The 14,448-nt window shown below is 48.4% G+C and overlaps 1 protein-coding gene across 2 annotated transcripts in view; it reads left to right on the top strand.

Moving 5' to 3' along the window:
* Positions 1 to 14,448, top strand: part of PEX1 (peroxisomal biogenesis factor 1) — an 81,600-nt gene that overhangs the window by 51,281 nt on the left and 15,871 nt on the right. For both annotated transcript variants that reach the window (XM_077268182.1, XM_077268181.1), the window contains exons 14-21: positions 6,419 to 6,608; positions 6,748 to 6,914; positions 8,703 to 8,837; positions 9,271 to 9,335; positions 9,887 to 10,029; positions 10,128 to 10,231; positions 11,215 to 11,391; positions 11,650 to 11,877. In XM_077268182.1, coding sequence (XP_077124297.1) covers positions 6,419 to 6,608; positions 6,748 to 6,914; positions 8,703 to 8,837; positions 9,271 to 9,335; positions 9,887 to 10,029; positions 10,128 to 10,231; positions 11,215 to 11,391; positions 11,650 to 11,877 — 1,209 coding nt within the window. The remainder of the gene's footprint in view (positions 1 to 6,418; positions 6,609 to 6,747; positions 6,915 to 8,702; positions 8,838 to 9,270; positions 9,336 to 9,886; positions 10,030 to 10,127; positions 10,232 to 11,214; positions 11,392 to 11,649; positions 11,878 to 14,448) is intronic.

Below are 14,448 nucleotides of genomic sequence, written 5' to 3'. Positions count from 1 at the left end.
CCATACTCTCGGTCTCGGAGCGCGAGCAGTCCCGGTTCCTCCCCCACAGTTTTTGGCGATTTTCCTTCACCCGTAATCGCTGGAACAGTCTTACCGGTTCCACGAGGAGGAGGCACAGACCGGGTGCTGGCGGTGTCGTCGGGAAGTCCTTCTGCCACGGAATAACGCTCGACCAACTCCACAAGTTGATCCGCTGTCGTGGGATTTCCTTGGCTTACCCACTTTTTCAGCGCTGGTGGTAGTACCCTCAGGTACTTGTCCAAGACAATCCGCTGGATTATTTCGGGCGTTGTCAGTTCCTCGGGTTGCAGCCATTTCTTTGTTAAGTAGATCAGGTCGAACATCTGAGACCGCGCCGGTTTATCTTGCTGGTATGTCCACTGGTGTACCCTCTGTGCACGGACAGCCGTCGTCACACCGAGCCGGGCCAGGATCTCAGCTCTCAGCTTCTCAAAGTCCTGCGCGACTTCCGGGTCCAAGTCATGGTAAGCTTTTTGGGCCTCGCCGGAAAGAAACGGAGCAATTAGATCGGCCCATCGTTCCTTCGGCCACTTCTCTCTCAACGCTGTCCGCTCAAACGTTGTCAGGTACGCCTCGACGTCATCTTCTGCGGTCAGCTTTTGCCAGTATCGACTCACATGGATCCTCCTGGACTCTGCTTCCGGGTTAGCCTCAGGCATGCTCAGCAAGCGTTGCGCCACCTGTTGGAGAAGCTGGCGGTCTGCAGCCGTCATGTCCAGTAACTCCTTCAGCTGTGCGGCCATCAAGCGATTAGCTTCCTGCTGTGCGGCAGTGGCCTGCTGCTGTATGGCAGTGGACTGCACTAGTGCTTTCACCACGTCTTCCATACTGTCGCCTGTGCCACGGAGTGCCCGCGTTCTCCACCACAATGTAACAAAACACTCCGGGATCGCCTTTGCTGGGGTCAAAGGTCACGTGGTTTGTGCATTAAACTCTGAGGCGACAGCAGGTTTCCAGGTAGACTGACCTCAGGTCAGGTTTATTAAAGTGAAAGCAAATACAGAAAACAAATCATAAAAATAAATCCTTGCCTGTCCGGCACTTACTAAACAAACACGTTCCTATCTAACAACTGGGGGGGCTACTCCCACCCAGCAAACATAACACAGGTCATGAGCACAGCTCTTACTCACATGTGTCTCACACAGACAGACATTCTGTGTGCCCCAGGCTGACACCTGAAACCTCCAGCTGGTCAGCCTTTATTCCTGCAGTTATTAACCCCTCGGTATCCTGAAGATACTGAGCGGCCTAATTCACATAGGACAAATACCTGGGCGAGATATACCTGCCCCCGACTACCAGGCCAACATGACTCTTACAGGCCGCACTGCTCGGCCGCCACATTGTGTCCTGTGTCTGCGCAGCGGCCTTGGCAGGCTGCCGCGCTGCTTAGTCCCTGAGGCACACTGCTCCGGCGCCGCGGCTCTCCGGCGGCGCCGGACTCTAATTTAGGTCCCGGCATCTGCCGAGGCCTACTTCCGGTACCTTAGTCAAGTACTTTGCATGTTCGTCCTGTAACAGCAAACTTCCCTCAGGTCAGTCCTCTCCGCTCTGTCAGGCCTGCAGCAACCCGATTGTTCCCACCGCCCAGGATCCCCCGGCCAATCCGCCCGAGAGTGATACCCCCATCCCAGGCTGGGCTTCCTCTCTGTCACAATCGGTGGCCGATCTAACACGGGTGTCTCAAACCCTGGTGTCCATGCTGGACCGATTACCTCTGCAGACCCCCCGCAGTAGCCAGCGGGTCGCAGGAGCCTCCGCCCGAGCCTTCTTTGATTATCCGCAAAAGGTCCAGACAGGAACGTCGGTCTGAGTCCTCTTCTCGCTCTTTCTTGCCACACGGTCCTCCTCTGCGGTCGGCGTCCTCCCGATCCTCCTCTCCTGAGTCAGGCGAGGCGTTCTCTGATGCGCTTTCGGAGGATGTTTCGGAGCTGGATTCGAACCAAATCGCTACCATGAGGGATATGGTTCAGAATCTCATTGGAGCGATAAATCTAACCTGTGGCATCAAGGAGTCCTCTACGGAACCCGCAAATCAGGCGGTTTCGTTTAGACGGGCTAAACCACCTTCCAAGTTTTTCGCTCATCACCCGTAATTCGAGGAGATTATGACCAGAGAAAGAGAGAACCCAACCAGACGCTTTCAGAGAGGAAAGCGACTTGGCGTCTTATATCCCTTTTCTCCGGAGCTCACCGCTAATTGGACTGCTTCTCCTTCGGTGGACCCTCCAGTTTCCAGACTGTCCACCAACACAGTCCTCCCGCTGTCCGGCGGAGCATCTCTGAAGGATTCTAAAGACAGAGTCATAGAATCTTTCGCAAAATCAGCCTTTGATGCGGCCTCAGCTAGTCTTTGCCCGGCCTTTACTTCCACTTGGGTTTCAAAATCCATATCCAAATGGGCCAAATAGCTCCGTCAGGGCATTCTGGACGGGGCTCCATCCGGACAGCTGGCGGAACTTGCCAACCAGATTTCTCACGCGGGTGAATATCTGGTCTCAGCCTCCCTGGACGCCGCGTCTTGTGCAGCTCAGGCGTCCAGCAACGCGGTTGCCATCCGCCGGACCGTTTGGCTTAAGGCCTGGCAGGCGGATTTGTCTTCTAAAAAGTCCCTCACCAGCCTGCCTTTTCAGGGGTCTCGTCTCTTTGGTTCTAAGCTGGACCAATTCATTAAGGACGCTACAGGGGGCTTGAGTTCCCTTCTTCCCCAGGCCAAGCCCCGTCGCCCTCCTCCTAGACGTCAATTTCGGCCTTTTCGGCGCTTCGCGGCATCAAATTCCTTCTCCCAGCAGCAACAGAGGCCACAGGCCCGTCAAGAGAAGAAGATGGTATCCTTTAGGCCCACTCCTTCCTGGCGTCCTCACTACTCCCAGGGTAGGTCCTCCAGGTCCAGGACTGGAAAAACCACCTCGGCATGACTCTCGGCTAGTCGTCATCCCACCTCCCAGGCTGGGCGGCCGTCTCCTCTTCTTCAGGGACGTCTGGATCTCCTCGGTAGAGGATGCATGGGTCAGGGAAGTTGTATCCTCGGGATACAAGATAGAGTTCGTTTCACAACCCCGGGATCGTTTCTTCGAATCCCGACTTCCAAGAGACCCCGCTCTAGTTCCGGGTTTCCTCGCAGCCATCGCGTCTTTCCTCAAAGCCGGGGTAATCGTTCCCGTCCCAGAAAAAGAATGGTTCACAGGTTTCTATTTAAACCTTTTTGTGGTACCAAAAAAAGACGGCAGAGTGCGTCCCATTCTGGATCTCAAATTGCTGAACAGGAGAGTCCGTCTGAAGCACTTCAGGATGGAATCCCTTCGTTCAGTAATTGCTTCCATGGAGGCTCAGGAATTTCTGTGCTCCATAGATATTCAGGACGCCTACCTCCATGTTCCGATATTCCCGGGACATCACCGATACCTGCGCTTTGCAGTGCTTCAGAAACATTTTCAGTTCGTCGCCCTGCCGTTCGGTCTTGCAATCGCCCCAAGAGTTTTCACGAAGATCATGGCGGCGCTGATGGCCATCTTGAGGGTCAGAGGCCTGGTTCTGTTTCCGTACCTCGACAACATCCTCATCAAGGCTCCGTCCTTTTCTCAGTACGTCCCACGAAAGCCTGTCCATCGTTCTCGACACCCTAGCCCGTTTCGGGTGGCTGGTCAACCGGAAGAAGTCCTGTCTTATTCCTTCTCAGCGCATCATTTTTCTGGGCATGCTCTTCGACACCTGTCGGACCAAGGTCTTTCTTCCCGAAGACAAGAGATCCATTCTTTGTCGGGACATACGCGTGCTCCATGGTCCTCGGTCTCCCTCCTTCCGATCGGCCATGAAGGTTTTTGGAGAGGATGGTAGCAACATTGGAAGCGATTCCCTTCGCCCAATTTCACTCGCGACCTCTTCAGCAAGCCATCCTGTCTCAGTGGAACAGGTCTGTCTTCTCCCTGGACCACCCGATCCGACTTTCTCCCCGGGTCAAACGGTCTCTCAACTGGTGGCTCACGTCACCTCTCATCTCCCAGGGCAGGTCCTTCCTTCCAGTTCACTGGCAAGTGGTGATGACGGATGCCAGCCTGCTCGGCTGGGGTGCAGTGTTTCGCCACCTGACTGAACAGGGCCGCTGGTCGGCGCAAGAGTCAACCTTGCCGATCAATGTCCTCGAGATCCGGGCCATTTTTCTGTCCCTTCGTCACTGGGAAGGGATTATCAGGGGCCTTCCTATGCGAATCCAGGCGGACAATGCCACGGCGGTGGCATATGTCAACCATCAAGGGGGGACTCAGAGCTCCTTGGCCTTGTCCGAGGTATCCAAGATCCTCCTCTGGGCAGAGGCGACAGTTCCGGTGATATCCACGGTGCATATCCCCGGCGTGGACAATTGGGCCGCCGACTTCCTCAGCCGCGAGGGTCTCGCGGCAGGGGAATGGTCCTTGCATCCGGAGGTCTTCCATCAGATTTGTCTTCGATGGGGGACTCCGGACGTGGACCTCACGCCATCTCGATGAACAGGAAGGTTCCGCAGTTCGTCTCCAGGTGCGAGTCCAACCGCGTTTCATCTATGTCCTTTTCCCTGCCTTCCATCTTGGCCTTCCTTCAGGCAGGACTGCGCTTTCCATCCTTTTTCAGAAGACTTTAGCTTCCCGACCACAGGTTAAGACCTTCCTTCAAGGAGTAGCCCACGCGGTCCCTCCGTACAGGGCCCCTGTGGATTCATGGGATTTAAACCTGGTACTGGACGTTCTGAGGGTTTCCCCCTTTGAGCCTCTCAGGGAGGTTCCCCTGTCAGTTCTATCTTGGAAGGTGGCCTTTCTTGTGGCCATCACTTCTACCCGCCGCTTTTCCGAGCTGGCGGCCCTGTCTTGACCTTCCTCCGTTCTTGGTCATCCACCAGGACAAGGTGGTCCTCAGGCCTCCACCTTCTTTTCTTCCTAAGGTGGTTTCCACCTTCCACCTCAACGAGGACATCGTTCTACCTTCTTTTTGTCCAGCTCCGACTCATCCTCTGGAGCGATCGTTGAACAAGCTGGACCTCGTCAGGGCAGTGAAGATCTATCTGGATAGAACGTCCTCTTTCCGGAAGACGGATTCTCTTTTCGTCATTCCTGATGGCTCGCGCAGAGGCCAGCCGGCTTTTAAGGCGACTATTGCTCGCTGGATCAGAACGGCTATTCTGGAGGCTTACCGGGTCAAGAACAGAGTGCCCCCTCCTGGGATCAAGGCTCACTCTACCCGGGCAGTCGGCGCCTCCTGGGCGGTGCACCACAGGGCTTCCGCCCTACAGCTTTGCAAAGCGGCAACCTGGTCTTCCATCCACACGTTCGCCAAATTTTACAAGGTCCATACCTACGCTTCGGCGGACGCCAGCCTAGGCAGAAGGATCTTGCAGGCGGCAGTGGTGAGTCCTCTGGCCTGATGGAAGTCTGTTTCTTCCCGCCCTTGGGACTGCTTTGGGACGTCCCATGGTTCCTGTGTCCCCCAATGAGAGGCGATAAAGAAAACAGGATTTTTGGTTGCTTACCGTAAAATCTGTTTCTTGGAGCCTCCATTGGGGGACACAGCACCCTCCCAATGTTTTCTGCTGTTTTTATGTTCTATGACTGTTCTCCAGTTTGTGGTTATGGTTTTTCAACCTTGTTATTTATCTCCTACTGCTTTCTCACTAACTGAAGTGCATAATGCCAGTCGGTGGGGTGTATACTGCAGAGGAGGAGCTATCTTTTTTATTTGCATAGTGTCAGCCTCCTAGTGGCTGCAGCATACACCCATGGTTCCTGTGTCCCCCAATGGAGGCTCCAAGAAACAGATTTTACGGTAAGCAACCAAAAATCCTGTTTTTTTACTTCAACCCCTGTAGTTTGAGCTAAAAAATAATTTTTGCAATTGGATTTCGATAAAAAATGTTGTACAAATTTGCATGTTTTTACCCTGGCACATTGCCGGCTGCAGAATGAGCTAACTGAGAATGCATCAGTGAGTTCGTTCTGACGAGGAGTTTGTAACCCTTTTTTTTAATTATTTTTATTAAGCCCATCTGTGCCGATTTATGGCCACAGGCCGCATCAAAATTGAGCTGAACAGTGATGTGGCCATAAATCATCACAGAAAAAGACAAACTATAGCATTACAAGCATCTGTCAGAACAAGCTTACTGATGGATTATCAGTTTGCTCATTCTGAAACTAGGAATTTGCACAAGCCTGTAGAAGCCGAACGATGCAACATTCTTAAGGGAACATGGTAAAAAATAAAATCATAAATAAATTAAAAAAAAAATTCAAATCTCCCCATAAGTCTCCAGAGTTTTTAAGACTTAAAACAGTCGGGTAAATAAAATTTGTTGATGACCTCGTAGATAAAATTTTATATGCAGATACAAATATTTCTATATGTAAACGGCATGATTATTTTACAGAAGGAAAGATCAGAAGTCTTGCGCCGCGTTGTAGAGAACAGGCTTTCGTGTGAAATCTCTCGGTTTAAAGACCTCGACCTCCATCACCTTGCAAAGGAAACCGAAGGTTTTGTCGCCAAAGATTTTGTGATGCTCGTCGAACGAGCCATCGAGTCCAGCGTGGCTACAAGAAAGGTCTACATGAAACAAGGTGACGTGCCCATTCCCTTCTAATGAATCCCCTCCTCTGTCATTCAGATTCTTACACATTTATTGAATCTATAACGTAAACCTGCACCTAATGTACCGCACTTCTGACATTCCATTTTTTTTTTAATTGGATATTTTAGATTTCATTTTGGCAACGTCAGACTTCCAGAAAGCTCTTAAAGGCTTCACCCCCATGTCCCTGAAGAACGCTAAATTACACAAGCCGAAGGACCAGGGCTGGAACATGGTGGGAGGACTGCACGATGTGCGACAGGTTCTCAAGGACAACATTGAGTTACCGGCCAAGGTGCAGTCACAGAAATGTAACACCATAGAAAAGAAAGCGGTTTGGCACATACTGTCCCGTGCAACAAAATCCTTTATTGTGGCATCATCATACCAACAGCAGGCGGATAAAACAGTGGAGCAAATACAGACGATGATCGTTTCACATTTACACTGCGCTTCAACAGTTGAAGTCTGTTGAAGATCAATGTAAGCGTGAAACGATCATCGTCTGTATTATCTGCCTGCTGTTGGTATGATGATTCCACAATAAAGGATTTTGTTGCACGGGACGGTATGTGCCAATCCACTTTCTCTTCTATGGACATACAGATTTTCTTTCTTTGGAAGTGGCACCCGTAATCCCTGGTGTGTGTGCAGCTTCATTAACCGGAGGTTATACAGCTGTGCCTTTGTCCTGCTTCTCTCCCATGGTACAGAAATGTAACATATTACTCATGTCTTTCCTTAAGTAACGGTGGGATCTTTCACATGTATGCAAAAAAAAAATACTGTCGCTTTTAACAACGTTTGCACAAATCAGTAGTACAAGCAAGTATAAGAAACGTTATAGTTTACCTTAGCAGTGAAATCTGCTTCATTCTCCGCTTATGAGCCACTTTTTCTTCTCTCTCCACCTCTTGGACTCATCGTTTCATTTCACTCTGAAATACAGCTAAAACAAGTCGACTGCTAGTTAACTGAGGGATCAGATTACAGCTGCCTGTTGATCTTTATGTAGAGGGAAGGGAAGGAAAAGAGGGAGGAGCAGAGTGAGAAATAATGTGGTAATACAGAGAGGTACAGCCACACACAAATCATGTTGCTGCTTTCTAGTATTGTTTAATCTCACCCCAGTACTGGAGTCACTGCTACACTGCTCAGTACTGATGTGTAATATTCTTAATTCTGCTGCTGAACATCTGCTACATAGAGACAGAAGAGCAGGAATTCACTGACACACTGCTCAGTACTACTGTGTAATATCCTCAGTGCTTTGGAAAATGTGCTACATAGAGACAGAAGCACAAGGATTCACTGCTACATTGCTTAGTTCTGCTATAATATCCTCATTGCTGCTACTAAACATGTGGTACATAGAGACAGCAGAACAGGAATTCACTGCTCAGTTCTACTGTAGTATCCTCAATGCTGCTGCTGAACATCTGTTACCTAGAGACAGAAGAGCATGAATTTACTTCTACACTGCTCAGTGTTACTGTAAAATCCTCAATGCTGCTGAATATCTTCTACATAAAGACAGAAGAGCAGGGATTCACTGCTACACTGCTCAGTTTTACTGTAATATTCTAATTGCTGCTGCTAAGCATGTGCTACATAGAGACAGAAGAGCAGGAATTCACTGCTACACTGCTCAGTGTTGCTGTAAAATCCTCAATGCTGCTACTGAATATCTTGCTACATAGAGAAAGGAGAGCAGAGATTCACTGCCACACTGCTCAGTTCTGCTGCAGTCTAGTCAGTGGTGCTGCTGAACATGTGGTGCATAGAGACAGAAGAGCAGGAATTCACTGCTACACTGCTCAGTACTGCTGTAATATAATTCATGCTGCTGAACATGTGCTGCATGGAGAGCAGGAATCCCGCATGTCTGTGTGTGTTGTGTATAAGAGACATCATGGCAGTGCGTCTCCACGCACAAGCTCAGAGACAACTGAAAATTAGAGATAGAGCCTGCAGAGCGGAAAAGTCTAGCATACAAATGAGATAATTGCCAGAAATAGTGTTATTCTTCATTAAAAAATATATATATTCTCAGAAATGTAAATCTGTTTTTTTTATTTTTTAGTATCCAGAATTATTTGCAAATCTTCCAATCCGGCACAGATCTGGAGTGTTGCTGTATGGGGCACCGGGCACAGGGAAGACTTTGCTCGCTGGTGTCATCGCTCATGAAAGCGGGATGAATTTCATCGGCATTAAGGTGAAAACTGTGTTTCGTGACGCACGTGCATAAATAATCAACACCCTTGAAATGTTCAATATCGGTTCAGTCTATGAGCAGCATGTTACCAAGCTGAAAATACATAGCTTATACGGGAAAAGATTCAGTGTAACTTATTTATTGAAATCCCTTCTCATTCTGGGCTTAGGAGTCCAGTGGGCGGTCCTAATCGGTGACACAGCTATCACTGAGAGCGCAGTTATACAGAGAAAACGGTCTATTAATGATTAGGACCACCACTTTTTTTCTGTTGGGTTAAAAGGCGATTTTGTTTTTCCAGAACACCTTGTTCGCGTCGTGGTAGAGCCTGTGGATTGACAGAGGGGAGATTTTGATAATTATGAGTAATGTAAAAAATTGTTTTATGACCTTTTTGGATAAGTGAAAACATTTGATATTCTGTGTCTTCTAGGGTCCTGAGCTTCTCAGCAAATATATTGGAGCCAGTGAACAGGCAGTGCGGGATGTCTTTACAAGGTAAAGTGTGAGGCTACGTTCACATTTGCGGTCAGCGCCGCAGCGTCGGGCGCCGCAGCGGCGCCGCATGCGTCATGCGCCCCTATACTTAACATGGGGGCGCATGGACATGCGTTGTGCTGCGTTTTGCGCCGCATGGCCGCAAGCGGACGCAAGAAACGCATCAAGTTGCATTTTTTTTGCGTCCAACTTTCGGCCAAAAACGACGCATGCGGCGCAAAACGCAGCGTTTTAGCGTGCGTTTTGCCGCGTTTTTGTTTGCGTTGTGCGCTGCGGCGCCGACGCTGCGGCGCACAACGCAAATGTGAACGTAGCCTTAAAGGGACAATCCCAGCACCTAAAGTGCTGGCATATCGCTAGTTGTACAGTATAGGAATGGCTCCAGGTCTGGCAGACTTCAGCCGCTCTTATCGACGCCTTCAGTGCAGTGCTACATATCCCCTGCATCGGCCGCAGCTGTTTGCCAGGAGCGCAGGGATCTGTCACATCTGATCTCGTCTCTATGGGGTGAAGTGCTAATGAAGCTTTCTTCCTATGTCCTGAACTTCCAGAGCGCAGGCTGCCAAGCCTTGCATCCTGTTCTTTGACGAGTTTGATTCCATCGCGCCACGAAGAGGCCACGATAATACGGGAGTCACTGACAGGGTGGTCAATCAGATGCTGACGCAGCTGGATGGTGTGGAGGGGTTACAAGGTAACATCATTATTCCACGGTGGCCGTGTACACAAACTGGCTGATCTCTATGTAAACTAAACTCTATAATCACTTCATGCTTTTCATCATTTTATTAGGAGTTTACGTCCTGGCAGCCACCAGTCGCCCTGATTTGATTGATCCTGCCTTACTTCGACCTGGACGTTTGGATGAATGTTTGTACTGTCCACCCCCCGACCAGGTCAGGAATGGGGGAAAAAAAGCACTTTGGGCTATGCTTGCATCACATTTTATACCTGCCTTCTGCAAATTGCTCCTGATGCCAGACACATCCATATCCCACCTACTAGAAATAGGCCGGTGCGGTGAAATTAACATACTGTGCGGGCAGAGCGCGCAGTTGTGGCAGTTACTGCGCATGCGCGGGAATAGCACTGACAGGGAGAGCCGAGCCATGCGTGACCGGGGGAGCCGAGCCGTGCGTGACCGGGGGAGCCGAGCCGTGCGTGACCGGGGGAGCCGAGCCGTGCGTGACCGGGGGAGCCGAGCCTTGTGGCCACAAACTGCGCCTGCGCAAGTGGCACTGCCGCAGTGCCTTATGGGATTCGAGGACAGCGGCTGGAAGTCCCAACTGGGGATTATTGTATTAGATACCAAAACAAGCATAAGTTTAGTAGGTATGCGCCAGCGTGTCCATAAGGTGACAGAGCAGGAAAGGTTAGCTGAGACTTGTGCCTAATGGAGGTCGTGTTAAGTCTGAAAGCCATTTCCTTGACCTAAGACCCCCAAACACATTAGATGAAAGACAGACCCTCTGATGTGTATGGAGGCCTCTTGACTAGATCGAGCTGCTGGAATTTCAGTAGACAGGGAATTTTTCAAGGGAAATAAGCTTCTGCCAGAAGTGTCTGACTGCAGCTTTCTCTTCTCTCCCCATTGAAAACACATAGAGCAAGCATCTAATGCTTTACACTGCAGCTCTGCTCACTGGCTTTTGTGCATGAGTACAACTCCCACCATAAATGAATGGAGATGGCGTGACTATATACTATGTACAAGCAGTTGGAGGGGCTTTTTTGGTTTTACATTCATGATTGCCAAATCCAAGCCCCACATCCCACAGCGATCAGGGCCGAATAAAGGAAGATTTATCAGGTGACGGCCCCAAATATTAAGCCTTGATTAGATCCCCTCCTTCTTACATAATTGGTTTAATTTTTACAGGCGTCTCGATATGAAATCCTTAAAGGTCTCAGCCGCTCTTTGACATTAGACCGTGACGTGGATTTTCAGTACATTTCCATTTGCACCGAGAACTTCACAGGAGCGGATCTGAAGGCCTTGTTATACAATGCACAGCTAGAGGCGATCCACTCCCGCCTCGCTCCCAGCGCACCCCAGGTAGGACCACCTTATCTTTATTTTTACGTAAAGGAGTTATCTCTTGATGCGTCATTAAAAACTGAAGTGCCTCCACTTAAGACCCCCTTCTAGGGGCCAGAATAGAGCGCCCCCTCCTGTGGCGGATACAGGCTTTCCATGCATACATTGACATCTTCTTATTAACGTTTTTCTTTATTAAACATCCGTTTTCGCTTCTTGTTTGTGTACGTTTCTACAGACATTTGACTATTCACCTTTATACCTTTCTTATTTCAGGACAGCGGGTCTGGATCCGACAGCGACGCCAGTTTATCATCAATGATTTTCTTGAACCAAAGCAGTATATCTGATGAATCTTCAGGAGACCCAGACAGCGCCCTAGAACAGTCTTTTACCTCTCTGGATATGGTCAAAATTCCTCCGGATGATACAAAGTCCAATATATGGCGACTTTATTTCGGGAGCTCCAATGACTCTGACTTGGGGAATGGCAGCTCAGATCAGGTAATGACCCTAACTGATCCATGCAGCATGCTCCATCATCTCAAATCAAAAGGAAAGTATATTTCTAGATACATCCATCATCCATAACATCAAAACCACTCAACAAGACCTCCCATGGTGTCTGACACCAAGTCATAAGCAGCAAGTAAGCAGCAGCAGTCCCCCATAAAGTCCTCATCGCCTCCTCTTACTGTCACGGTGCTCTGAAACCCTGGGCATCTTCACCCTAATCCAGTACTTCTGGTTGCAACTAGGCCTGGGATGTACCTACACATGCGCAGAGACCTCCCAGGCCTAGGCACGGTAGCAATCTTTTCTTAAAGTTCTGGTATTAAAGTTGCGGCGCATTTATTGACATCTCGGACTAGCATGAAGAGACCTTTGGGTTCAGTGCACGGTGGCAGTAAGAAGTGGCAGAGGATATGGAAGAAGAGAATATTACTTTTATTTATTTATTAACCTTTTGTCTGCCGTTATCTTGCTGAATTCTTGCTGTACTACCAACCTTTCTATACTTTTGACATTATATGTTGGAAAACATAAGACATTGTCCGGTCCTGCTTAAATTGACAGTTCAGCTGACTTTGCTCTAATGTGGCGCCTTAAGTGCTTTATTTGCTGGGTGCGTTCTCCAACCAAGAATCGGACTTTTCTTTCCATCACATTCACATACGATTGGTTGGATTGAGATCGGAGAATTGGGAGACAAGTCATCACAGTGATCTTTCTCCTGTTCCTCAGACCATTCTTGACTGACCAATATCCTGCTGAGAATGGGCAGTCATTAGGGAATCCTGCTGCCATGATGGGGGGAATATGTTTTGTATAATGGTCCCCTGATGAGACCATTATCTTAAGATGATCAATTTTACCCACTTAAAGTATTGGTAGTTTTTAAGGCTATGGCTGATCAGTGTATGGAGAAAGGTAAGAAACCCAAAATATTAATTGTAAAAGTGGTTCCTGGGCCGGAGATTCTGCATTGATCAGTTACCTTCTACAGCGACGTCCCTTTAATCTGCACATTATCGCCATCTACTCACATCATTAACCACTAATTGAGTTCTCAATTAATTACTCAAAGAATATGAACACTTTTGTGAACATTTTTTTTTTTCCAATTCATGTATTTTGAGCTAAAAATAAATTTTGCAGTTAGATGTCAATAATATTGCACGATTGCTGGCTGCAGAATGAGTTAACTTAGGATGCATCAGTGAGCTCCTTATGACAGAGCTTGTAACGCTTTTATCTGTCATTTGTCTGCTGATTTTATGATCACCGACCACATCAAAGTTGAGCTGAACTTTTGATATGGTCATAAATCATCTGAGATCAGAAAAGGAAACAGATAAGAATTTCAATTTCCTAAATTGGAACAAGGTCACTTATGGATCCTCAGTTAACTCACTCAGCAGCTGGTAATGTGCATGGAAATAGAGTCTGTAAAAATCGAATGGTGCACAATCTTTAATGAAAACCATTTAAAAAAACTGATTTCTAGCCCCAGCCCAAAAAATAACTACTGCAAATCAAAAGTGAAAACAAATCTCAGGCCTCTACTGCTCCACTTTTCCTTACTAGTTAAAGGGGCTTTCAGCGGTTCTTATGGCAACTCATCAATACGACTTGATGAGCTCAGCTCCTCGCTACTGTTAGTGGCAGATGCTCACTCTATAATACAGCCATCATCTGCTGGGAATTATGCTGGCTCAGCTCCTGAGCCCGCAGCATAAATATTGACTTGGCATTAGACATATTAGTATATCCAATGTCCGAAAGGGGATAGGCAAAGCTAATACCATGTTATGCCTGGTGCAGGAGCTGAATAATGATGTTGGGACTGAATGGAGGCGCAGGGACTGAATGGAGGCGCGGGGACTGAATGGTGGCACAGGGAATGAATGATGGCGCGGGGACTGAATGGAGGCGCGGGGACTGAATGGTGTCACGGGGAATGAATGGAGGCGCAAGGACTGAATGGTGGCGCGGGGACTGAATGGAGGTGTGGGGACTGAATGGAGGTGCGGGGACTGAATGGTGGCGCAGGGACTGAATGGAGGCGCATGACGTAGAGATTCTCTTTTTCATAATTTTAAGCTTGAAAGAAGACACATGTTTATTGATTTCAAACTATAAAGTGTTGATCCACAGGTAAAGCAGAAACCCCATGTGGGTGATGCTACTTACCCCATACTAGGGTAAAAATTACTTCCCACTTTCACATGCTGTATTCAGATTAGTTTCCTGGATCTCCTCTTGGGGCTTCATATAATTTGATTCCCTATGTCATGCCCTGCGCTCTTAGGCTCCAACCAATTATTGGTATTGATCAGAATATTCCTTTGAATTTCCAAATATGCCGTATATACTGTACTAAATTAAAAGGAATGTGTCAGCAGAAAATGACCAATTGTTTAAATCAGTATTTTTATTTTATTTTTCACATTTTCTCCTACGCCTCATTGGGGGACACAGGACCATGGGTGTATGCTGCTGCCACTAGGAGGACACTAAGTAGACAGAAAGATTAACTCCTCCTCTGCAGTATACACCCCTTCACTGGATACA

The sequence above is a fragment of the Ranitomeya variabilis genome, chromosome 6 (assembly GCF_051348905.1).
Source record: "Ranitomeya variabilis isolate aRanVar5 chromosome 6, aRanVar5.hap1, whole genome shotgun sequence".
NCBI lineage: Eukaryota > Metazoa > Chordata > Amphibia > Anura > Dendrobatidae > Ranitomeya > Ranitomeya variabilis.
The sequence above is the reverse complement of the archived record's forward strand: the minus strand, read 5'-3'. Positions and strand labels throughout refer to the sequence as shown.